Here is a 27,351-nt window from a genome sequence, read left to right as displayed (position 1 = left end):
GTAGTTCCTGTCCAATGAGAGGAAACTAAAAGTTCTACTTCTTAAAGCAGGGTCAACATTCCACTGATACCTGCCCCTTCCCAAGACCTTGCTAAAGTCAAAATGAGGTACACCATACGCTGCACTCGTTGCTCTCCACAACTTCTTCCATAAAGAGCAGATAACGAGGACACCAGGCGCTACCGGATATCATTTACTTCATAATTAAAGCCCACAAATCTGTTTTTTGACAAACGGATATGTGTGCTCGCACTATGTAACAGCGTCACCATTTTATTTAACAGTAATGATAACGACATATAAATGTGTCAGCTCATTTTAGGTTGACACGGCCTAGTGGATATAGAATCTTCAATTGAGAATGGCCTAAGGCCGAAATTGCAATCGTGAAATAAAGAAAGTGTTACAGTCACTGGCGTAAATATGATTTCTTTTATACCGCACCATGTGTCTTTAAGTGGCCTAACATACCTGCCACGCCGAAATGAAAGAACTCTGACAAGGTTTGTAATATGAATGCCGTCGCGGCGACATCCACCAATATTCTCTACACAGCAACAGTGACACAGCTAACATCATCAAGGCAGAGAGCCACGGAGAATCAGAAAGGGAAGTTCAGTGGCTTTGACTACTACAACTTGGAGCAGAATGAAAAATTGCATAACGTACTGTGATTAACATGACAGCAATAAATATCGACGCGGGTGCCATCTCAGCACTTAAGAAAGGATTAAATTTCGCTTTTTCACCAAGAAAACACCTTTCGATGAGATATTGATACTGAACAAGCAGTTCGCAAATTAACCAGTGAATTTAAAGATGAAATTGGTAGAGAAGCATTCTGTTAAAATCCAAGCCTCCAGCACCAAACATGACTAGAATGTGATGCCCTTCATGCTCTCCGAACGACGCTCACACCGTCGTCCTGCCAGCTGAAGAGGGAAATGCTGCCGTCCTAATGGAACCGGCTGACTATGACGCGTAAATACGACGGATGCTGGAACAAGATACTTAATAAAAACTGCCTCGGGTCCCAACAACCGGAATAGTGAGAAACACCTCGGAACTTCTCAAACGTTACCGTTGAAGAGAGTGTTATTAAAAACCTTCTCCCTCTGGCACCCAGATCACCCACGTTGTATTGTCTGCCAAAGACACACAAGAAGGAAACATCTTTAAGGCCTACGTGAGCACCAACGCATCGCCGACCTATGGACTTCCAAACACTTGGCCGGTCTCCTCTTGACTCACACTGGATATTGTGCGCACCTTATAAGAAATACGGAGGACTTCATTGATAGTATTAGATGTCTACTCCTCGGTGAAGGGGATATAATGATCAGTTTTCATGGAGGTTCCCTCTTCACCTGTGTGTCCATCACAGACACTATTCACCTGCTGTCCCGACTCTTTATGAAACCATCGTGTACTTATTTAAACATACTCTGAAGCCATCGTGTTTTTTTTACATAGTGGAGAATATTGCAACCAGGCGGACGGCGTGGCGATGGGGAGTAACTGTTTCACTTGTGAAGCAGTTCGATTACACAGCCTTGGGCACAGCTCCTGTAAAGTTGTTCTTATCGCTACCTCGGCAATAAGTTGTATTTATCGCTACGTCAACGATATCTGCGTCAAATAGCGTCATGGACGTGAAATGCTGAGAGTTCCGGAAACACCTCAACAACATCCACGACCATTTAAAGTTCACGATGGAGGCAGAGAAGGACGATTCCTTAGCGTTCCTGGGCGTCTTTGTCAGCCGTAATGCAAATGGGTGTCTTGGTTACGGCGTTTACCGCAAGCCCACCCACACGGATCGGTATCTGCACGCCGCCAGCAACCACCACCCACCACACAAACGATCTGTTCTGGGTACCTAGGTACAGCGAGCTGAAACCGTCTCAGACGCCGAAAACTGCCGAAGGAAATGAGCCACTTACGTAAAGTTTACCAGGTAAACGGTTACTACAACAGACAAATTTCGCAATCAGTTTTTACTAAGCCGCACCCGCCACGTTGGCCGAGAGCGCTAACCAGCTGCTTCCTGGATTCGGGTAGGCACGCCAGCCCCCAATCGAATACGCCCGGCGGACTAGCAACGAGGACTGGTGTGCCGACCAGCCTGGATATCGTTTTTAGGCGGTTTTCCACATCCTGATAGGTGAATACTGAGCTGGTCCCCACATTCCACCTAAGTTACAGGATTCGCAGACATTTGAAACACGCTCGCGCTATTCCATGACTTACACTAGACGCAGACAGCTGGGGTACATTGATTCTGTACTGGGGTTACAGGATGGCTGCTGGAAGGGCATCAGGCCACCACTTAAAATTAACATGCCACGTCCGTTTCACTGTAACAGCAGGCTCCGCCAGTTGGGATTAATGCTTGGAAAGAGAGTTCCGTCTAAGCTGAGAAAACAGAAGACATTCGAAGAAGACACGAAGAAGGTTGCGTCTTTCCCGTTCTGTTGTTCAATAACAAGGAAGATTAGCCGGCTCCTGAAGAGAGATAAAACTGATAGGACTACAGTCTTCAGGACCTCAGTGAAGATGAGGCAACTAATGAAGACAAAATAGGCCTGAGATCACTTCGAACAGAAAAAAAGAAAACGTGTAGGGATGGGCAGTTGTCTGTCGGTCAGACTGACTGCACTATTGAGCAGCGCTGCATGGAACATGAAAGGTGTTTCCGCCCAGAAAAATCAGCTGCAGCAGAGCACTCATTGGAAAACGGACTCCTAATTGCTTTAACGATAGGTCTACTATTACACGGACCAACAGCTTCTGGAACAGGGTAATAAATGAAGCAATATAGATCAAAATATCGGGAGACACCGTCAATAAAGACGGTGGATTGCAACTGGGTACACACTTTTATCCAATGATTAGGGAGCTGAAGCGGACGCGGTCGTCGCGCCACAAAAATATTGCCGTATATGGTGCGGGACTGGATACCTGTGTCGTCACTGGTGGGGGCGTAGCTATGTAAGAAGAGCGGCGGTACTCACACGACAATCAACCACTTGATAACGGTAGAGCAGAACTGTGCCGAAAACTCGTGGGAAGTTAACTACTTGACGCTGCTATAAACCCGATAATGTTTAATTAAAATAATTGTAAACTGGTAGACACTACTCTAGTACTAACATATCAAATTATCCTGCAGTTCATGATGTCATCTAAAATGTGTAAGAAATTGCACGGATGTATATTGAATGGGAAGTATTTTGCCATTGATCAGACAGTCATCTCCAAAAAAGAGAGTTATTGGAGAAACAAGACTGGAACATTGTTTCTCGTGTAAGATTTTAAGCTGCATATTGGTTTCGAGAATGGAAAGTGGTTAAAAACCACAACACTATTTTATTAACAGCAGAGGAGCTGAGATAGAGATTCTCCACGCTATGTTCGTGCTGTGGTAAGTTGTCACTAGGGAGGTGTCTACCAGGCCGTGTGTTTACCTGTGCACAGGCGGAGGCGGTATCGTCCGCGGCGTACAGCTGCTCTTGGGTGGAGGCAAGTCCGCGATTCAAACGTGTCCTGAGGATCGTCATGTGTCGAGCCCAGAAACCGCTGGTTCTCACTGCTGGACACCTGTACGCCATAAATCGGGCCGCCTTTCTCACGGTAAGTGTCCGTTGGAGCAATGAGTCTGTGGCCCCAAGAGCGTGGTTTTCGCCAGTGTCTACAGGACAATCTCGTAACGCGGGTGAATAGTCGTTAGTTCGTTTATTTTAAAAGCTAGTGATCGCTCGTTGGCATCTGTCAGACAGGCAACAAGCAGCCACTGTCCAATACAGGGAAGTAACCGTTCCTGTAACCTTTTACAAGTTCCTAACCAAGAGTGGAATACATAGTTCCACCTGTAAGCTTTGGTTGTTTAGTTTTCGAATTTCTGAATGTTAATTTGATATTTAATAGCAAAGTTTTCACATTTTCTTTTGTGTCGGAAAGTAAACCGATTTTGTGACATATTAAAAGTTCCTAAGCAGGAGAGAATTATTTAATCTCACCTGTGTGGAGTTTTTGAATCTCTGCTTCTTAATCTAATTTATTATAAACACTCCTTGCGTTTTTATTAGTGCCTACAGCAGAGTTCTTCAGGGCGTGTCGATAGTCCTTTATTTATCTGTGTAGTGTAGTTTTCCACGGTCTTCAGAATGGCTCCGGACTGTGATTGCCGTGTGCGAATGTGAGCCGTGTAGGTGACACTTTGCTCCGAATTGCAGGCCGTGTTGTCTTCGGTTACACAGGTTTCAGTGGATGAGCTTCACTGTTGTGGGCATCCAACGAACGTCCAGCATGATCCACGAGTCTGCCGATCTGCCCGCACTGGTGGCCAGCCAAATTACTGGCCCCTCAACAGTGGTCGAGTGGGAGGTCGCCTCAGGACTTGGTAGGTTGCGAAAGACTTCCTGAGGGGCTGGACTAAGCCTACTCTGTTAGTCTACAAACAGGTTCCAGTTGCTGTTTGTGGCTGAACAGCACAGTGTGCATCCAGCTGCAGGTGGTGGATCACATCGGTACCAATGTGTGTCGCTTTGGATCGGAAGAGATACTCTCTGCTTTCAAGCGGCTATGAGAAGAGGTAAAGGCTGCCAGTCTTTCTTGCGAGATGAAAGCAGAGCTCAAAATTTGCAGCATAGGTCACAGGCGAGTGGAGGTTCTGGATGAGGAGATCGTGTAGGCTGCAGGAGCCAATTACAAGCAGGAGGGGACTACACGGCTAGAAGAAGCTGTTTGGCGTGGACTGGGAGGTTTCCTAGGTTAGAGTGTCTCGAGGAAGCACAAAGAGGAGTTCGCTCTCGAAAGATGCGGTCGTATTTGTGTCAGGAAAGTACCAGAGCTCCAGGCGCTAATAGAAAGCGCTGATAATCAAAGCGTTATAGGCATTGAAATCTGGCTAAAGTCAGAGTTAATTCACCAGAAATTTTTGTGAAGGAGCTAATGGTATGCAGAAAGGATAGTGTAAATATGGTCGGTGGTGGTGTGTTTGTTGCTGTTAAAAGTAGTTTATCTTGTAGCGAAAATAGTATGAATAGAGATCATTCTTACAACCGGAATAAAATAATAAATGGATCCTTTTACCGACCTCCCAACTCAAATGATACAATTTCTCAAAAGTTGTCTAATTTCAAACACGTACCCAACTCATTAAATTATAGAATTATGATGAAATCCCGACCTTTAGCTGCTTACAGGCGTTGATAAATATCAACAGGGACAGTTGAAAATATGTGCCCGGACCGGGACTCGAAATCGGGATCTCCTGCTTACTTGGTAGATGCACTATCTTTTTTATTTCATACAATTTTGTTCGGCATTGTTCGTTTCATTTAGTCTGGGCAGACGTGACATGACATCTGTTCAAGCGAATTTTTATCTGCTTTTTTGTAAAGAAATGTTTTTACTATATTTATGAAGGATTTGTGACGTACCGTATTCAGTGTCGCTACGACAACCCTGTGTTCACTAATCTCTGTTTCTGTTTTAATGCTTGTTATTTGCTTGTTATTAGCTCAGGATTATTTCTTGATAAGACGTCAAGTGTGTTTTCACAGCCGTTTATTATTCGAGTGAACTCATAAACTAACTGCTAGAAATAATTTTCAGAGAATGGGTTTAACACAATTTAGGATGATGTCTTACCCGGTTTTAAACATGTATTTTCACCAACATATGTAGGGTAAATTGAAGTCACCACCAACTATAATTTTATCTGAAGTTGGTACCTGTTCTTTCGGTCATGTCCAAATAACAATACCATTTGTCGGGGCAGACATTGGCAACTATCTCTGTTGATATTTATCAAAGTACGTAAGCAGCTAAAGGTCACTCAGTTTTTCTAGTACAGAGGAAAATCTGGCCGATCACGTTGAGCTCCCGTGCCGGCTATCCGAGTGAGTCACCGAGGGCACAGAGGATAGTGCGCGTGCAGGGACTTATCTCTGGCACGCTCCCCGTGAGACTCACATTTCCAACGTACTGTCCACACACTACATTTGTGGTGCCCCTGCCCACTACACTCGCTACTCGCGTCAGTTAATCTACCGATTCTCGTAAGGGTTCGGGCAATGTGAGTGCAACCGCACTGAACAAGATCATTGGCCGGTAAGCCTTATCTATATGAAGATGGTATCTGTTCTTTCCGACATGTTCCCAAGAACAGATACCATTGGTGACCTTGCAGCTCTCGAAGAATGAAACAACAATGAAATCGAGACCTTTAGCTGTTTATAGACTTTGATAAATATCAAGAGGGACAGTTGAATATGTGTGCCCCGACCAATGTTATTGTTATTTGGACATGACAGAAAGAACAGGTACCATCTTCACATAAAATTATAGTTTGTGGTGACTTCAATTTATCCTGCATATGTTGGTGAAAATACATGTTCAAATCCGGATTAAATATCATTCTAAAATGTGTTAAATTCATTCTCTGAAAATTATTTCGAGCATATAGCTCATGTGTTCACTCGAATACTAAACGGCTGCGAAAACAAACTTGACCTCTTAGCAACAAATAATCCTGAGCTAATAACAAGTTAATAACAAGAATTAAAACAGAAACCAAGATTAGCGAACACAGGGTTGTCGTGGCGAGACTGAATACGGTACGGTACGTCACAAATGCTTCAAAAATGAAGTGAAAACTTTTCTTTACAAAAAAGCAGATAAAAATTCGCTTGACGCCCTCCTGAGAGACACTGTCCGCTCCTTCCAGAATAACAATGCAAGTGTAGGCCAGATATGGCTTCTATTCAAGAATATTATATCGACAGGACTTGAGATATTTGTACCAAATAAATTAACAAAAGACGGAGCTGATCGCCCTTGATAAATGAAACAGGTTCAATACTGTAGCAGAAACAACGAAAAAAGCATGCCAAATTAAAATGAGAGCAAAGTCCTCAATATTGGCGATCTTTTACAGAAGCTCGAAATTTAGCACGGACTTCAATGTGAGATGCTTGTAATAGTTTCCACAGTCAAAGTCTGTCTCGGAAACCGGCGGGAAATCCAAAGGGATTCTGATCGTATGGAAAATGTGCTAACTGTAAGACACAATCAATGCCCTTTTTGCGCGCTTTGCAATAGAAATACTATCGACGATAGTTCTGCTGAAGCAGAATTTCTAAACACAGCCTTCTTAAATTCCTTCACCAAAGAAGACGAATTAAATATTCCAGAACCAGAATAAAGAACAGCTGCTAACATGAGTAACTTAGAAGTAGATATCCTCGCAGTAGTGAAGCAGCTTAAATCACTTAATAAAAGAGTCTTAAGGTTCAGACCGTATACCAATTAGTTTCCTTTCAAAGTGTGCAGATGTAATAGCTCCACACTTAACAATCAAATTTAACCGCTCGCTCGATGAAAGATCCTCACTAAAAAATTACAGAGTTGCACAGGTCAGACCTGTCTTCAAGAAATACAGTAGGAATAACCCATTATATTAAAGACCCATATCATTAACATAGATATGCAACAGGATACATTGTGTTCAAACATTCTGAATTACCTCGAAGAGAATTTTCTATTGACACAGTCAACATGATTGTGAAACACAACTTGCTGTTTAATAACAGGAAGTGTTGGATGAGATCGATAAGGGATTTACAAACTGATTTCGTATTTCTAGATTTCCAAAAACGGCTTTTGACACCGTATCTCACAATCGGCTTGCAAGCAAATTGAGTCCTTATGTAATATCGTCTCATTTATGCGACTGGACTCGTGATTTCCTGTCAAAGTTCGTAGTGACTGACGGGAAGTCATTGATTAAAATATAAGGGATCACTTGCGTTCCCCAAGGTTGTGTTACGAGGCCCTTGTTGTTCCTCATCAACATATACGATTTAGGAGACAATCTGACTAACTGTCGTAGGTTGTTTGCTGATGAAGATGTCGTTTATCGTCTAGTAAAGTTATAAAAGATCAAAACTAATTTCTAAAAGATTTATATGAGGTCTCTGTATGGTGCGAAAATCGACGATTCACATGAGTGCTAAAAGGAATCCACTAAACTTCGGTTACCCGATAAATCACTCAAATCTAACGGCAGTAAATTCAACTAAATATGTAGGAATTACAATTACAATTGCGATCAACGTATATTGGAAGGAGCACATAGAAAATGTTGTGGGGAAGGCTAGCCAAAGACTCAGTTTTATTGGCTGAACACTTAGAAGAAGGGAAAGATCTACTAAAGAGACTGCCTAATCTACGCTAGTCTGTCCTGTCTTGAAGTGCTGCTGCACAGTGTGGGATCCTTAAGAGATTGGATTAATGAGGGACACAGACAAAGTTTGAAGAATGGCGTTACATTTTATACTTTCGAGAAATAGGGGAGAGAGTGTTTAGGACATGATACAGGATTTAGGGCGGACATAATCAAAACAAAGGCGTTTCTCTTTTCGGCGGGATGTTCTCACGAAATCTCAATCATGAACTCTCTCCTTCGAATACTAAACTATTTTTTTGACGCCAATATGCATAGAGAGAAACGATAATCATAATAAAATAAGGAAAATCAGAGTTCGTACGGAAAGATATAGGTATTCGTTTTTTCCGCGCACTGTTCGAGAGTGGAATAATGTAGAATTATTGTGAAGGTGTTTCGGTGAACCCTCTTCCAGGGTACCCATGTAGGTGTGGACGTAGGTGGATCTTGGAACTCAGCCTGGTGTACACCTAATGGGGAGTGGAAAAACACCTAAAAACCACATCCATGCTGGTCACCACACCGGCCCACGTCGTAAAACTGCCGGGCGGTTTAGATCCGAGCTGGGACACCTCCCCGTCCCGGAAGCGGCGCCTTAAACGAATCGCAATCCAAGCGGTTAACTCTCTGACGCAACCAATAAATATTTACGTCTGACTGGATCTTTGGAAACTACAGAGGAACACATAAAAACCAAATAACAAACATTACATTAAAAAATCACGTATCTTCTGCTTGACAAAACGACATTAAAATACAGATAAAATGATATTTTTTCACAACCATGAATCAGCATACGACACATGTAATGTACGTAAAATGAGCTGTCATACTAAAAATGTACGTAAATTAAGCTGTCCTACCAACTACCTGAAGTATGGATGTACAACTGTTACATGAACTCACCTTCCACTCATATCAGCGCACACTCCGTTGCAGAGCGAAAATATCATTCTGGAAACATCCCCTAGTCTATGGCTAAGCCATGTTTACGCAATATCCTTTCTTCCAGAATTGCTAGTTCTGCTAGGTTGGCAGAAGAGCTTCTGTCAAGTTGGAAAGTAGGAGACGAAGTATAGGCAAAATTGAAGCTGAGAGGACTGCACGCTTGGGTAGCTTGGTTGGTAGAACACTTACCCGCGAAATGCAATGCGGGACACAGTTTTAATCAGCCAGGAAGTTTCTTATGAGCGCTCACTCAGCTGCAGAGTGAAAATCTCATTCAAGACCTTATGAGCTTAGGTGTGAGTTAGCGCATTCACGTATAGATCGTGCTCACCCAGTTTTTACAGGACGCTGACTACTATGTTGCAAGGTGCATTTCACTGATTAAACAGTTACTCACTCTCAGAGAAAACAATTGTCGTCTATGGGTGATATGTTTCCCTGGACCGCGAAGACTAATAGAGCAATACAATGCTACAAAGACATTTTCCAGGCAGTAACGCAGATACAGTCGTAATGTATCTCATCTTTGACTCTTCGTACTAAAAGCACGGCCTTTCAGTCGTAATATGAAGTACAAAAAACGTGGCACATTAGAAAGGAGGCAAGCAGCATTGCAGTTTCCTTCATTCGATCAAATTTCTGCTGTTTACGTCTATACTACGTTGTCTTCCTGATTACAGGCAACGTGAGTGTGCTTTGAAATTTCTTACGGAAAACCGTACTACTGTAGTCGGCTAGAGTCTACCGACCTTATGGTTCAGTTTGGCACTTGGTGGTTCCACTGCAGCTTTATTTTCACAGAACATCATAATCGACTCTCACCTCATACATGTATGACATATGAAACTTACTTGTGCCGATTATAGTGTTTCACAATAGAGCCATTAGAAAACTTACAACTAGTCAAAGGATAGTAACTGGATAGAAGAAATGGCGTATAAGTTGGTATTTTATGTGAAACCTGGTTGGTAGGTAATCAGAGAGCGCACAGTATAAGGTTAGGGTTGTGGATGGGGCCGTAAACAGTTACTGCGGGTTACACAAAAACACAACTTTATTTTCTAAAATATTCCACTTATTTATACATTGGCTTAAAAGACCACAATTAAACAATGCGACACAAGGCCTAGTTAAAGAAAATTTGAGATGCTTTCCGGTCTGAAGGCCCCAAAACCACAGCAAACACAAGAACGGCTGAAGGTCTGGCTTAGAAATCAAAAGCAATTAAAAGTAGAAGGTAATTTTTTAAAAAAAACAGACACGCAATGAAAAAAATTTGCGGCTGAAGGCCTACACTATACGTCTGAAGGACAACTATAATTAAAGCATATTAATAAATATTTTTTTCTAACGAAGAAATTTACTTTTGAACTTACAACAGAACGATTGGAGCCAGATTAATGAAATGTTACCTTCTTGCACCGCTGAAGGCCCCAAACAAATTTGAAACAATGGCTGAAAACCTGGGCAAGAGATCAGATAAATAACTTTGAATTATAAAAAACTTTCCTTTAAAGAATACACACAGCTGAAGGCCTTACTAAGGGGTTCACACAAATCCTTAGCTGAAGGCCACGCATAACACATGGAACAAGTTACGACTTAGGGCTGGGATTACAAACAATTTCAGATAGAAGAATTTTTATGAAAATAATTTTTTTTTTGTTAATCAGTGCTCAAAATTTTAAACTAACACGACTGAAGGCCTTTACGTAAAATTTAAGAAAACTAAATTAATACACTGCAGAAGGCCTCGTACAATACTTCAACTAAAATGAAAATCACAATTTGCAACAAACAGAACAGGTGGTACTCAAAAGTGTTCCAAGGGTCGTCCTGGGAAGGTAGCACAAACGTAAGGTGAGTTGAGGCAGGCGGCCTAGAGTTGTTCGATAATTGGATGGCAACCAAAACTAGGGACGGCCCAAGGACCGACCAACAATTTAACCAATTCCCTTAAGTCCGACCAACGTCATAACGATGGAAAATACTGGCCGAGGACGAGAATACGAACAGCACTGCTAGCCCGAACGGCCCAGGGAGCAACAAACCGCAAATGAACGCAGAGATTTCACAATAGTTGAGGTTTCATAACAGTTTAACTAATCACTCAACTTCAGGTTCCGGTTAGGTGGGCAACGAAGTTTGTCACTCTCGCAGCTAGCGCATCACGATCCGAGAGTGCGTGCAACTGTCAGCGGCCCAGGCCTGCCCTCGCGCCATGGAGGCTTTCCTGCTGCTCCGTCCCAACTGACTCAGTCAATCCAGCATGCAGACAGCATTAAAATTACTGCTCAGTGAAAATCAAACAAGCTACACACGGTTCCACGAAATACTTCCGTCGTCCGATGAGACGAACGACCTACGAAGGTCGTCCCCACTCAAGTCATGTGTGTCGGCACGGTCGGGCGAGTCATGGCTGTGCGGACCTCGCTGGTGATCCGTCCCGACTCTCTTGATGTCCGTTCGCAACTTGGACACATGACGACCCGGAGACACTGACTCAGACACAACCATGGAGAGGGAATACTTGCCCATTAGCCACCCGACATCTCCGCGCAAGGAAGGAACCGAGCCAAACCACGTACTGCAAGATGACCAACTGAAGGGGCCCAGGAGCGGTCGGAAGACAAAATACCCGTCGTCCGATGAGACGACCGGCCGAACGACCAACCATCGGTCGTCCCCGCTCAAGTCTCCTTCCGTCGGACAGTAGATGTGTGTCTCCAGCGGTCGGGCGTGTACTGGTTGTGCAGACCTCACTCGAGCTCCATCCCGACTGAATCCACCGCACACCACGACCGGCAAATAAAACAGTCGCTCCAAAGATAGTACGACAGTGCTCTTATCGATACCGCTGGTACTGCCACTCACGGGCAGGCAGGCCAGCAACTTAGTGACGCCAGTAAATCTAGTACGGAACGGACAGCAGTACCGCAAAGACAAGATGTCAAGTACTAAATGGCATGAACACGAATCGCGCACGGCTCATTGTGTTAACATCCACTTAGATTATGTTCAAATAGTTCAAATGGCTCTAAGCACTATGGGACTTAACATCTGAGATCATCAGTGCCCTAGACTTAGAACTACTTAAACCTAACAAACCTAAGGACATAACACACATCCATGACCGAGGCATGATTCGAATCTGTGACCGTAGCAGCAGCGCTGTTCCGAGCTAGAACCGCTCGGCCACAGTGGCCGGCCACTTAGATTATGTGGCTAAATTGATTTTTCTCAAATGTGAAGTTGCCTAAATGTCGTTATTTGACTCTCTAAGTATGGTACTCGATCAGAGACAATCGCCATGGGCTTTCGTTGTCAACTATTGATTGACATTTGTTCACAAAATTTTGGCCAGAATAAATGACCACGTGAACTTACTTTTATTGGGAAAAATGTAGATAGCTAGAAGACATTCATAGCGCGACACTGTGTATGAAGGGGCTTCTATCATGTCTTAAAGTATTATTACATTTTCAAGTATTCTAGTACAGCTTGGATGCGTCGTATCTTACACAGAAAATACTCCAGACGATAGACGTTTACTGTGGGTGTTGCATCACAGACACAGTCCCTTCGATTGTTCAGGGATGTCACTAAACCCGCCCAAAGATGTAAAGAACCATGCATGAGCACCGCCTATTAGATGGAGCGGATCCGACAGCTGACTAATTCCAGTCATTCCACCAGGAAGGAGGTACATGGCTCGTGTTGTCTGCAGTTCAACCATGCCTAGACGGACAATACCGCGGTTCAATCGCGTCCGGATTGTTACTTTGTGTGAGGAATGGCTCTCAACAGTGGAAGGGTTCAGGCATCTCGGAGTCAACCAAACCGTTGCTGGCACGGTAGCTCAGCGTGTTCGCTCAGAGGGTTAGCTGCCGTCTGTAATAAAAAAAACTGAGTTAATCGATCAACAACGAACTTCAACGGACGTTTTACGACGTCCGCCCCGAGAAGATGCAACGAACGAAAGCGAAAAAATTGAGATTAAAATAAAAAAGAAAAAAAGAAAGAAAAAAGATGGATACAGCAAAAAGAACCGATGTTCTTCGGACATGGAGGAGATGCAGACAGACAGGAACTGTCGATGAAATGCCTCGCCTAGGCCACCGAAGTGCTACTACTGCGGTGGATGACCGCTACCTACGAATTATGGCTCGGAGGAACCCTGACAGCAACGCCACCATCTTGAATAACGCTTTTCGTGCAACCACAGAAGGTCGTGTTACGACTCAAACTGTGCGCAATAGGCTGCATGACGCGCAACTTACTCCTGACGTCCATGGCGAGGTCTATCATTGCAACCACGATACCATGCAATGCAGTACAGATGGGCCCAACAACATGCCGAATGGACCGCTCAAGATTGGCATCACGTCCTCTTCACCGATGAGTGTCGCATATGCCTTTAACCAGACAATCGTCGGAGACATGTTTGGAGGTGAGCACCTTAGCCACGCTGTCCAATGAGTTCTGATAGGTGGAGGTTCTTTTGGGGTGCCATTATGTGGGGCCTGCTTACGCTGCTGGTGTCATGGAAGGCACCATAGCGGCTGTACGATACGTGAATGTCATCTTCCGATCGATAGTTAACCATATTGGCGACGCTTTCGTCTTCATTGACGATAATTCGCGCCCCCATCGTGCACATCTTGAGAATGACTTCCTTCAGGATAATGACATCGCTCGACTAGAGTGGCCAGCCTATGCTCTAGACATAAACCCTATCGAACATGCCTGTGATAGATTGAAAAGAGCTGTTTATGGACCACGTGACATACCACCCTCTCTGACGAATCTACGCCGAATCGCCGTTGATGGGTGGGACAATCTGGACCAACAGAGCGTTGATGAACTTGTAGACAGTATGCCAGAAGAATACAAGCATGCATCAATGCAAGAGGACGTGCTGCTGGGTGTTAGAGGTACCAGTGTGTATTTCAGCCTGGACCACCACCTCTGAAGGTCTCGCTGTACGGTGGTACAACACGCAATGTGTGGTTTTCATGAACAATAAAAAGGGCGGAAATGATGTTTACGTTGATCTCTATACCAGTTTTCTGTACTGGCTCCGGAACACTCGAAACTGCGGTGATGCAAACCTTTTTTTTATGTGTGCATTATTCCTGCGGAAAGCAGAATAAGCACGTATGAGCTGAGCATGAATGTCCTAAGTTTCAGAAACTTTTGCGAAAAGAAAATTAATGAAGCGTAGACTTGATACTAATATACATTTCAATTCAAGAAATAAGCAGGAGAGTTCACAATAAAAGATGCATATGTCATTCGCCAGACTATGTAGAACCGCACTTCCACATATTCTCAGAAATGTCAAAAACCTGTATACTTGTATTCATAAATCACTGAATTAAATAGCTAGAAAAGTTATTTGAGACACGACTATATTCACGGATGGCCTAATGAAAAACCAAAATTGTTGATACAGAATCACCCCCCCGTAACGCTTGCAAGCAATATCTCAGTAATACTGAAAACTGTTGACTAAAACGCCTAGAGGAAGTTAGTTACTACTTTCACGAAGAAGCTGAGTACAGCGTTAGCCCGAGCAATGACGTGCAGCTGAGAAACGTATGCTTCTCCGACGGCATAGGCCAGGCGAACTAAAATTTTGCCCATCTCGCACCTCATTGGTCGTCAGAGTTCCGTCTTTAGCCACTAGCAGGGTCTGCCTCCTTAGTTACAATGGCGGGTTCACAGCAGACACACCAGAGTGTACTAGAAATCCTACCGTATTGTATTGCCGACTCAATGGTATTCTGTTGTCCCGTTCTTAAAGTCATGCCTTCCAGCGTCGCGTCTCGTTTCTTGTCTGAGAATTGTTCGAATGTACAGTGGGGTGATGTGATCAGTTTCGTTTTATTACGGCGCTTGATTTTTTCGGGTTGATGAGATTTATAAGTTTGGTTGTCTTCTGACCGTGTAAGGAAGTAGTAATTCCCTAGTGAACGAAGGAATCTCGAAATGGAAACAAGAGCCTGGGCGAGACAATGCTGTTTCATTACATCGTTGCTGCCTGTTGGTTTAGTCTATATTTTTTTTCTAACTATGTTTTTTAGTAGTATACTCCCACAGTTTCGCAATTTTATGCTTGTTCACACATGCTAAGCTACATCATTAGGGTCGCCTCTGAATATTTTTCCTTGATTCTACTTCTGTGTTTTGCAGATTTGCTAGAGCGTTTTATTATTTATGTTTTAGACATTTATCTCTTTCACTTTGTAACGGAACACTGTTCTCTCTATAATCAGATAAATATGAGAGCACAACATTTACCAGTTTCTTACACTCTTAATTTATTCCGGTGAATCTAAATAGAGTTGCAGTTAGTTCAGAATTCAATGTAGCCATGATTGGGTACATGTGTAAACTATTACGTCATGCAACTGGAATACATATATGTAACCTTTCCTGGTTCACTGACAACTTTTTTTGCGGCTGAGGAGTAGCGCGAGAAACCATTTTATGTTACTGGTTGCATATTTTACGACCACTGTTTAGAGTTTCATATCGATCTTCATGCAATGATGCAGCATAGTGCTAACCTACATATTGTTTAGTAATGAAAAGAATATAACAACACAGCTCTGCCTACTAAATATTTATACCTGTTTTATGCAGGATGAGTCACTAACTACTGCCACCAAGAATAACTCAGAAGCTAAAACGTTTGTAGGACAAAAGTTGCATGGGACAACGTGGGCCATAATATGACGTTGATTTTTTGTTGCTAGGTGGGGTCGCTTCAGAGATATGAAGGTTACCTTTGTTTATTTTGGATGGGATGCTATAGCTTGGTAATTACTTTCTGATAGCGGCCGTCGAGACCAAACTAATGATGTGTAACAGCAAGATCGTTGGTGGTTAACGGAGGTCAAAAAGGTGGCATGGACGTCCATTTACAGAAGGTGTTCGAAGTGGTGACCATTGGTATAAATGCAGCGCTGCAATCTCCTTATCATGGATTGAGTGGGATTCCTTATCACATCTGCATTTATCGAAGCACATGCTTTGACAATTCTGTCTCGCATATCTTCAGGTGTGATTGGAACATTTTTTATAAACATATCTTTTATGAATCCCCACAAGAAAAAATCCAGAGGCATCAAGTCAGACGAACGAGCTGGCCACGACACATCTCCTCGGCGTCGAATCCAACGATCTGGGAATTGTCTCAGCTACTCATTTCTAGCCATCAATGAAAAATGTGCCAGAAACCCATCGTGTTGATGCCACATTCTGTTCCCTGTTCCTAAAGGTATTTTGCTCCAATAACAGACCAAATGTTTCTTGCAGGAATGTGGTTCACCTCCCACCATTAAGATTTCCTTCGATGAAATAGGAGGCTATAATTCTGTCTTCCAGAATCCCAAAGCAGACATTCACCCACCATTGTTTTTGGTGTGCAACTTGCCGCAGCCAACATGGATTTTCAGTTGCCCAATAATGCATGTTAAGCAAATTAACATTTCCATGGATCGTGAATTTAGCCTCATTAGTAAATAAAATCAAATTAATAAATGTGTCATCCCTCTGAATCTGAAGTTGAGCCTATCGACAGAATTCAATGCGACATGTACAATCCGTACCAGTTAATTCTTGGTGGAGACTGATATGGTAAGGGTGATATTTATTGCGATGCAGGCCGCGAACATCACTGCTCTGGCTCATGCCAGATTCCCTTGCGATTTGACGCGAACTAACACAAGGATCTCGAACCACAGTGGCAAGAGTACCAATTTCCGATCCACCTTAATAACTTTCCTTTGCCGGATATGTTTCGATGCGTTAAAGATCCAGTTGTTCTCAATTTATCACACACACATTATAATGTATGACATGTAGGGTGAGTACATTGAGGATATCTTTCAGCCTATAAGTCTCTAGCCCCCAAATAATTTCGTTGGCATTCTTCGTAAATGAGAAACATATCGACTTGTTCTTCAAAGGAATACATAATTCACATTCGCTTGATTTGACGATACTAGTCTTACCGTTCCTATTTGTGTTGTATTGAGAAACTGTCGAATGGTGAGTACATGTCAATGGCACGTTAGATGGATACGCCGTATTCGCTGAAAACGAGTATTTACTATTTGTACGATATACGAGAGAGGAAAGTCAGAGCATGTGCTTTGATAAGTGCCGAAATGGTAAGGTACACCACTCAATTCAGTGATAAGAAGATTGCAGCACTGCATTGATATCAATGGTAATCACTTCTAACACGTTCTGTAAATGGACGTTAATGCCAACTTTTTGACCTTCATTGACCTTCAAAGACATTACTGTTAGACATCACTGGATTCGTCTTGATAGCTGCTATAGGATAATAAGTAACATACCATAGCATCTCATTAAAAAAAATGAAGTTGACCTTCATATCTCTGACGCGACCCCACCTTGCAACAAAAAACCAAAGTCATATTATGGCCCTGTTGTCCCAAGCAGCATCTCTCCCACAAAATTTTCAGCTACTGTCACACTTCCGGAATACTTTTAGAAAGTAATAGTCACGCACCCTTACATGACAGAAGTTACTATATCTGTGTGATTCTTTAGATGCTGTAAAATTCTGGCATTTCGCTTGTTTAAGGTGCTCATCATGAACGCTTTAATCTTAAACTGATGTCTCAAAGTATTTTTGTTCCGTAAAATATCGAAACTATATGCACCATATGAGACTTTCATGGTGTTATGATATTGTATGAGCAATGGAATACATATAGGGTTCTGTAGAGATCACCAGACTGAGTAGTAACTTTAAATGAAAGAAATACCTGGCGAATAGTTCTCGGGGTTCCAGCCGGGTGGCGGTGTTTTCGCCAGAAGATGACGAGTATGTCACTCGTCGAAACGTCGCAGTTTGAAGACAGCGCCACCCGGCTGGAAGCCCGACAACTCTTCGCCAGCTGTATACGCCGGGAAAGCATACATTCACATAAAGAAATACCTACTTACTAAGAAAAAATATGTAAATATTTTGTATGTAATTTTCTCTGATATTCTTATTTTAATTACAGTTGGTGAATGCATCTTATTCGTATTACACATTGTTGGGTCACATGAACAGGCGTCCAACGCAAGCCTAACTGTGAAACCGGCACAACCATTGATGCCAACTTGGACAGCAATGAAATATTTTATTTGAACAACACACCAAGCAGTTTAAGTGAATGGTTTAAGAAGATTAATTTGAATACGGGATGGAAGTTTTACTGTACACAGTGTTCGTTACTCTGAATGATAAAATGTGTACCATGGTATTTCAACCTAAGCCCATGACTTATTCATGACAATTTTATATTGCTATGATGCAGAAGGGGAAATAACATCATATGACAGATTCTAATTTTGAATAACCATTGCTATTCGAATTCGAATATTGAGGAAAGATTTACTTGTAAGTATGGTATGGAAGGAAGGAATAACTTCAGGAATAACTTCCTTTTCTGTTAACTTCACGAAATTTTTCATGACAGTATTCTTATATGAATCCCTCTCTATGACATATAACATTTAAATAACAATACTGTAGCTCAGATATTGACATCATTTACATCATCAGTAGAAAACTAATTACCATAACAGAATAGGTTCACTTTTATCATGTCATGGTGCTTGTCATCAAAAGTGTGAGAATTTCATGAATCGTAGTTTATCTCGAAAACAAAGAGAATTTTATAGATGCTTACATTTTTATCAGTGAAGTGAAGTTAGTTTCTTTTCTACAAAAATGAGCCCTTGTATCTACTTCATTCTCTGCATTTGTTAATTTCAGATTTGTTCTTCTTTATCTTATTCCACAAACTGTGTTATGAGTGTTTCTTATCAGATATTCTAAATAATGTAAAGAAAGGAAATGATATTGAATTCAGTTTTTATTAGTCATATGAACTGCATAATATTCACAAAATGTGTTTTTCTATTGAATAATGACACAGGAAATTATATTTTTTAAGTAACTGTGTTATTCTCTGACCTTTGAACACTTTCTAATGTTCCTATTAAAAACGTACATCTATGTATTTAAAAAATTTCGGCTGAGAAGCATTCAGAACTGGAAATAATGCAATGAGTCAATAAATATTTAGTAATATTTCATTTCGTTTATACTAGAACTATTATTTTGAAAGTAAAAGTTACCCTTAACATAACAGATTTATAATTATTAGACAATTAATTATCTACAGAATATGAAATGTAGACATATTAAACACAAAGAGGTAAGAAAAAATGAAAACAAGTGTATTTAAATAATATTTGCTTAGCCTTGGAACATATTTTAATGTTTGTTAATACTATTTTGGTTCAGCAATGGAACAATCAGTATTGTGTGTGATCAATGTGCACAGCGATGTACTGCATACTATGATATGGGAAGTTAATTCTGATTGTGTCTAGAAGCTATGGTGAAAGTCTGCGCTATTGTCTGAGGGCTCAGAGCACCGACATGCATTCTTAGAGTATTCTGAGAACCTGTATTGGGTTAAGGTGAGAAAATTAAATGATTTGCTAATTGTAAAAGGTATTTGACAAATTGTCTGGCCACAAAAAGTCGTGAAATAGAAAAATATCATATTCTGTTGAAGTGATAGGAAGAAGGTAAGTCTGTCGCAATATCCAGGAATAATTAAGGAAGATAAAGTAAACAGAGCAACATCTATGAAAAATAAAATTGTTATGAGCGCAACAGAAATGGAGATATGACACGAGATGGGATGATACGTCGAATGTAATCAAACATGACGAAACGTCGATGCATTAAAAAAGATAGTGATATATATTTGGTATGCGAAACCAAGTTTCATTACAGTTGTGGCATCCTCAGGGGGCTGTGTTCTTTTATTTTTCCTGAAGTACATACATACACATTTGATTTAGATTAATGAATATGTTACGTGGCATTTTGTTCTTTTCCGCTGCTTTATATTGTGCGTGTCCTGTGGCTGCATCCGAAAGCAGCCATATGTCTAAATCAGTACGCCATGTCGTCTGCAACTATAGGGATGTTTGGGAATCGCCTGAACTGATTATTTGTTTAGAATACAATCTGTAGAATTACATATTTAGTAAAGCGGTGGCATATTCTTATTTTTAGGCTTACCATTGCTGTATTCGCCTCGTCCTGAGTTGTAGGTGGTTTTTATTTCTCTACTGTACATGTATTTGTAGTCGTTTGTGTATACACAGTCATCTACATGCGTGCTCTTCTGTTATTTGTGTATTTAGAGTCATTTGTGGGTATCGGTATAAATTTTATGGGACTTTGGTATAGAGGACTATCCCTTAAATGAATTGCAGGTTTATGATTCCAGCCCTAGTTCTTATGCATCGTAAAACAAGCGCTGACGCACATCTGTACTGTATGGCTGTAGTTACTTTGCTTGTTTAGGATGCATCTCTGTATGTATTAAGAGTCGGTTTAAAACTATAAGGGAAATCAATAAACTATGTAATGTCTTTGATAAAAGAATTACCGTATTCCCAGTAAGAGATGACTAAACTACTTTTTGTGATTATTTGGCGAAAGACCATATAGCAAAACGTCTTCTGTTCATCCTAATATTTTTTTGAATTAATCATTTTGGAATGTGAGTGCAGATTTGAAACACAGATAATTAAATAAATATTCAAATGCAACTGTATTAAATTGAGATTAATAAATTGCGATTGTTTCTGAACACTATCCAAAACGGATTTAGAGCCACGTCATATCCTTTTTTCTAAATAAATTAAATTTCTCCATATTAACTTAAATGAGCTGTTCCAAAGGTGCATATAAATTTGGAGGTAGGATAGTATACTTCCCTGACGTCCCTGGGACGACAACAGTGGTAGATGTTGTTCGCTATATTTCTTGTATGGATTATAAACACTTGTATCTTCTGGATCATTAAATTCTGAAATAATAATTATTTTCTAAGTATTCAGGCTGCAGGTGCTACGTAATAAGCAGGTTTAGAGCAGAATGTGGCTGCTTAAATCAGCAGGACGTTTTACAGTCAGCTCTACCATCACTCGCAATTGCGTATTAACGAGAGATGTTTAATCTGTAAAGCCTAAGGAGATGCAGTCCAGAGTTAATTTCTTCTTGCGATAAATGCGTCCCAATATGCTATAGTGTTTAAACATTTAAGAAGGCTGAAAGTCCTTGTCCTTACGTACAAAAATGACACATTTGCTAATTCTGTAGAATTCAGATTACATGAGTATACCCAATGCCCTTTGGCTCTTCGAAATCATTTCCCAATGGAAAGCTGCGAAAATATGCGAGATCTCTATCAATTATAGCCATTCAGATGATGGAGATGTGATTACAGTACTACCTTTAGAAAGCACAGCAATGCCAATCGATCCGTGATTTAGAAGAGGCTGTCAATTTACTTTTTTGGCAGGTACTGTGCGCCATCTACAGGGTGTTTCAAAAAGACCGGTATATTTGAAACGGCAATAAAAACTAAACGAGCAGCGATAGAAATACACCGCTTGTTGCAATATGCTTGGGACAACAGTACATTTTCAGGCAGACAAACTTTCGAAATTACAGTAGTTACAATTTTCAACAACAGATGGCGCTGCGGTCTGGGAAACTCTATAGTACGATATTTTCCACATATCCACCATGCGTAGCAATAATATGGCGTAGTCTCTGAATGAAATTACCCGAAACCTTTGACAACGTGTCTGGCGGAATGGCTTCACATGCAGATGAGATGTACTGCTTCAGCTGTTCAATTGTTTTTGGATTCTGGCGGTACACCTGGTCTTTCAAGTGTCCCCACAGAAAGAAGTCACAGGGGTTCATGTCTGGCGAATAGGGAGGCCAATCCACGCCGCCTCCTGTATGTTTCGGATAGCCCAAAGCAATCACACGATCATCGAAATATTCATTCAGGAAATTAAAGACGTCGGCCGTGCGATGTGGCCGGGCACCATCCTGCATAAACCACGAGGTGTTCGCAGTTTCGTCTAAGGCAGTTTGTACCGCCACAAATTCACGAAGAATGTCCAGATAGCGTGATGCAGTAACCGTTTCGGATCTGAAAAATGGGCCAATGATTCCTTTGGAAGAAATGGCGGCCCAGACCAGTACTTTTTGAGGATTCAGGGACGATGGGACTGCAACATGGGGCTTTTCGGTTCTCCATATGCGCCAGTTCTGTTTATTGACGAAGCCGTCCAGGTAAAAATAAGCTTCGTCAGTAAACCAAATGCTGCCCACATGCATATCGCCATCATCTATCCTGTGCACTATATCGTTAGCGAATGTCTCTCGTGCAGCAATGGTAGCGGCGCTGAGGGGTTGCCACGTTTGAATTTTGTATGGATAGAGGTGTAAACTCTGGCGCATGAGATGATATGTGGACGTTGGCGTCATTTGGACCGCAGCTGCAACACGGCGAACGGAAACCCGAGGCCGCTGTTGGATCACCTGCTGCACTAGCTGCGCGTTGCCCTCTGTGGTTGCCGTACACGGTCGCCCTACTTTTCCAGCACCTTCATCCGTCACGTTCCCAGTCCGTTGAAATTTTTTAAACAGATCCTTTATTGTATCGCTTTTCGGTCCTTTGGTTACATTAAACCTCCGTTGAAAACTTCGTCTTGTTGCAACATCACTGTGTTCTAGGCGGTGGAATTCCAACACCAGAAAAATCCTCTGTTCTAAGGAATAAACCATGTTGTCTACAGCACACTTGCACGTTGTGAACAGCACACGCTTACAGCAGAAAGACGACGTACAGAATGGCGCACCCACAGACTGAGTTGTCTTCTATATCTTTCACATCACTTGCAGCGCCATATGTTGTTGAAAATTGTAACTACTGTAATTTCGAAAGTTTGTCCGCCTGAAAACGTACTGTTGTCCCAAGCATATTGCAACAAACGGTGTATATCTATCGCTGCTCGTTTAGTTTTTATTGCCGTTTCAAATATACCGGTCACTTTTGAAACACCCTGTACGTTGCTGAGCTATTGAAGTTAATGTTTAGAACAACGTTGTCTTCGCTTCTATTTTTCCATTATTACTGACTGAATTGGTTTCTAGTTTGACGCGTATCTGACTGGAAAGAATTTTCTGCGAAGGTACTTACACTGAAAACAGTTTCATTCAACACATGGAATTGTTTAAGAAGACAGAAGTATGCTTTGCACTGTCGATCAACACTCCAAACAAGGACGAAGCAACTTGAGTAGTGTGCGGACATTTCAGAAGAAGTAATAATCTTAATCAGAACCAGAGGAGATCTTTTTAAAACCTTCGATGAGGTATCTGTTCTTCCTTTAGAACGTTGGTTATGGAGTAAGTTCATATGTTGAGGGCTTTCACATAATAGATCCACGTGTTAGTCTAGTTCGTAGCGCTTCAGAAAGTAAGAAAATTGCGCAATAAGAAAGGGTGCCTTTTAATACAGAGTTCGTGTTCTCCGTTTCCTACAGACACAATTGCGCTGAGTTGCATATAAGAGGTGCATCACAGTATGCGAGTCAAAGCGCACAGCAACTGAAAACGTACCGTACTTTCAAGTTGAAGTACACGAGAGGTATGACTCTTCTGTACATATCGTCTATACTGAAAACAGATTCACCGTGATTTTCTGGTGGTATATGCACCACATGCTATGTCGCGCGCAGCCTGAGTGGAATGCAGCCAACAATTTGATGAAGGCTCCATGGACGTGAATGATGCTGGATGGAGAAAGCCATAAATATCGACCAAAGACAGCAGTGTACAGGAACTCGAGGAAAAACATCTGCACGAAGGATATTTTTCAATGTTGAGGGCTTTCACATAATAGATCTCGAATGGCCCATGAGTAAGGAGACGATTTCTGCAGTCTAGGATCTGAATGACTGGTAGAAAGGATCGAGACAGGACAGTAAGGGTGTTCAGTTATATCACCGTTGTTCAAATTACTAAGAAATGAAGTATTCGCTTCGCGATATGTCATGAGTGTGATAAATAAGTTAAAACAAGAATTGAGGTATCATTAAATGGACGATCGTTCAATTGAGTTTCACGTTTCGTAAGCTTACCTAGTATTACTGGTCTGTACCTGCTGCAAGTAGAGAGAATGGCTGCACTATTTCTAATCCCAGGTGTAATCTTCATGAATACAATGTTTTCAAAGTATCTTCACATTACGAACATTTATTTTATACAATCATGTGCATCGATATATCCCAAAGTTTTTCGGGATATGACGATACATTACATTCCTGACATTATATGCGACGCTGTTAGAATGAATAGCTGTACATTTATGCCGGGTGTTATTTATGTCACCAGTAGCCTTATACTGAGTAGAAAAGCAGTAATATCATTCGTAGTACAGCACTACTCGGACACGAAACGAGTACCACTTGGACAATGACGCTGTTGACGGTACTGGCTTTCTGCCGTCTAGACAGTGACGTCAGAGAGGACGTTGCCCTGGCTTTCACAGCATCGAGCAGGAAGCTGGAATGTACCACATGGATCAGGCATGGCCAACATTTGCCGACCCGAGGGAGTATCCAAATGCTTACAGAAGCACACGGATCACGTTACGTGACAGCTACGCACTTGACGCATCAAGTCAAAACTATTGCGCCCGTGACGTTAAAGTGTACAGTGGAACACACCCATACGAACGGCACTCCTTTTCCGACATGCTATACCAATAAATTAAGCCTCACACAAGCGTTTTTCAGAATACCTTCATGATACGTTTACCTTCTATAGAAATGTTTACGTTTGTTTATACGTGGTAAGTATCATTTCTTTACGTAATACGTTTTACAATGTATATATTAAATACTTCTGTTCCAAAATCCTGCAACGTTATTAGTATGGAAACAACATTCCGTTAGATACACTATGTGATCAAAAGTATCCGGACACCCCCAAAATCATACGTTTTTCATATTAAGTGCATTGTGTTCCACTTACCGTCAGGTACTCCATATCAGCTACCTCACTAGTCATTAGACATTGTGAGAGAGAAGAAGGGGGTGCTCAACGGAGCTCACGGGCTTCGAAAGTGGTCTGGTGAGTGGGTGTCACTTGTGACATACGTCTGTACGCGACATTTACACATTCTTAAACATCCCTAGGTCCACTGTTTCCGATGTGATATGAAGTGTTAACGCGGAGGGACACGTACAGCACAAAAGCGTACAGGCCGATCTCGTCTGTTGACTGACAGACACCACCGACAGTTGAAGAGGGTCGTAATGATTAATAGGCATACATCTATCCAGATCATCACACAAGAATTCCAAACTTCATCAGGATCCATCGCAAGTACTATGACAGTGAGGTGGGAGGCGAGAGAACTTTGATTTCATGGTGGAGTGCCAACAGTAAAATTCGGAGGCAGTGGTGTTATGGCGTGGTTATGTTTCTCATGGAGGGGGCTTGCACTCCTTGTTGTCTTGCGTGGCACTATCACAGCACAGGCCTGCATTGATGTTTTAAGCACCTTCTTGTTTCCCACTGTTGAAGAGCAATACGGGAATGGCAATTGCATCTTTCAACACGATCGAGCACCAGTTCATAATGCACGGCCTGTGGCGCAGTGGTTTCAAGCCAATGACATCCCTGTAACGGACTGGAATGCACAGAGTCCTGACCTGGATCCTATAGAATAACTTTGGGATGTTTTGGAACGCCGACATCGTGCCAGTCCACACCGACCGACATCATACCTCAGCTCGGTGCATCACTCTGTGTAGAATGGGCTACTATTCACCGAGAAACCCTGTAGCACCTGATTGAACGTATGACTGCGAGAGTGGAAGCTGTTATCGAGGCTAAGGGTGGGCAAACATCATATGGGATTCCAGCATTACCGATGGAGGGCTCCACGAACTTGTAAGTCATTTTCAGCCAGGTGTCCGGATACTTTTGATCACATAGTGTAGCCGTAATGCTTATAATTCTTAAGTCATTCACATGTACAGCACCAACAAAAATTGATAACTGACCTGTCGTAAAAAAATTAATGCTTCGAATGTGACAGCACTATTACAAATTGTTTTTAATGCCATCAAGCATCTTACCAATTCGGCAAAATTCTGTTCACCTAGGTAAACTTACTTGTTTGAACACCTTTTTACTATGGGACATAGTACATCTGCAGTATATAAGAGTCACGCCTTTACGAATTCGCCATCACAGAAAGGTTTCAACAATATGGCATTTTTTCCATTCACTTTAGATCTAGTTTTAACTGAATTGTCGCATCGAGTCTTCCGTTTGTCGATTGTGAGCTGTTGCTTGTCCGAATTGAGAATTAATAGTTTAATTTTGTTTTTCTGCAATTTTACTGTAAGCCGTCGTTCAGCAATGTGCTTCAAAGAAAAGTGTCTTTTCATATTATAATTCCTTAACAAAAACTAGTGATTCACATCACAACAAGCAAAGAGATTTATCTTTACACATGATAAAGAAATAAGCCTCCGTCCATTTGCCCTGGAACTGGCGAAATTCAGTATCTACATTTCTTTCCCTAAAGCCAGGCTTTTTGCGAATAAAGTCGGGAAACACGCATGGAAAAATTTGCACGAAATTACTAAACAACTATTGTAGAGCTTTGCGAATGAACCGACAGCAAATGACTAGTTTGTTTACCAAGTTATGGGGCCTTCTACTGCTATTCAAATCGGCAAATCTCTCGCTTACCAAGGGCAAGGGAGGAACAGTGGCCCTCCATACTTCTAAGGGAAAGGAAAATTTATAGTGTAATCACGTGTTTTTCTTTCAAGAAAATGATTTAAAAGTCGGTATTACGCAGGTTTATAACAGGGTCAGAACTGGAATTTTTTTATGGATACTTAATGTCGCAATTCATCTTCGAAATTATTAAAAATCCTCCGTATCCCGCGTCATTGGCCTCCCTCCCCCCTCTTTACAAACTATCATATGGACACTCTTGTTAAGTAGCTGGTAATTTTCTTGCCATTATCTTCTACTGCCTCACCTCTTCAAGACAGTGAGCTGTTTGTCCGACTCGCCTTACGCTCGTGATCACATGTGCCGTAATTTCGCCCACAGACTGGAGACGTGTTTCTCTTTGTTGTTTAAATCCAGAGGCGGCGAAACTGCTTTGCATGTGCATAGATTAAGCAAAACTTCCAATGGTGTACGTAATAAGCTG

The 27,351-nt window shown here is 41.8% G+C and overlaps 1 protein-coding gene across 1 annotated transcript in view; it reads left to right on the top strand.

Annotated features, from left to right (window-relative positions):
* Positions 1–18,300, top strand: part of LOC126419486 (odorant receptor 43a-like) — a 69,843-nt gene extending 51,543 nt beyond the window's left edge. Inside the window, exons 4-5 of the mRNA XM_050086674.1 lie at positions 3,478–3,633; positions 18,232–18,300. Of these exons, the coding sequence (XP_049942631.1) occupies positions 3,478–3,633; positions 18,232–18,300 (225 nt within the window). The remainder of the gene's footprint in view (positions 1–3,477; positions 3,634–18,231) is intronic.
* Positions 18,301–27,351: the final 9,051 nt, after the last annotated feature.

The sequence above is a fragment of the Schistocerca serialis genome, chromosome 9, assembly GCF_023864345.2.
Source record: "Schistocerca serialis cubense isolate TAMUIC-IGC-003099 chromosome 9, iqSchSeri2.2, whole genome shotgun sequence".
Taxonomy (NCBI): Eukaryota; Metazoa; Arthropoda; class Insecta; order Orthoptera; family Acrididae; genus Schistocerca; species Schistocerca serialis.
The sequence above is the reverse complement of the archived record's forward strand: the minus strand, read 5'-3'. Positions and strand labels throughout refer to the sequence as shown.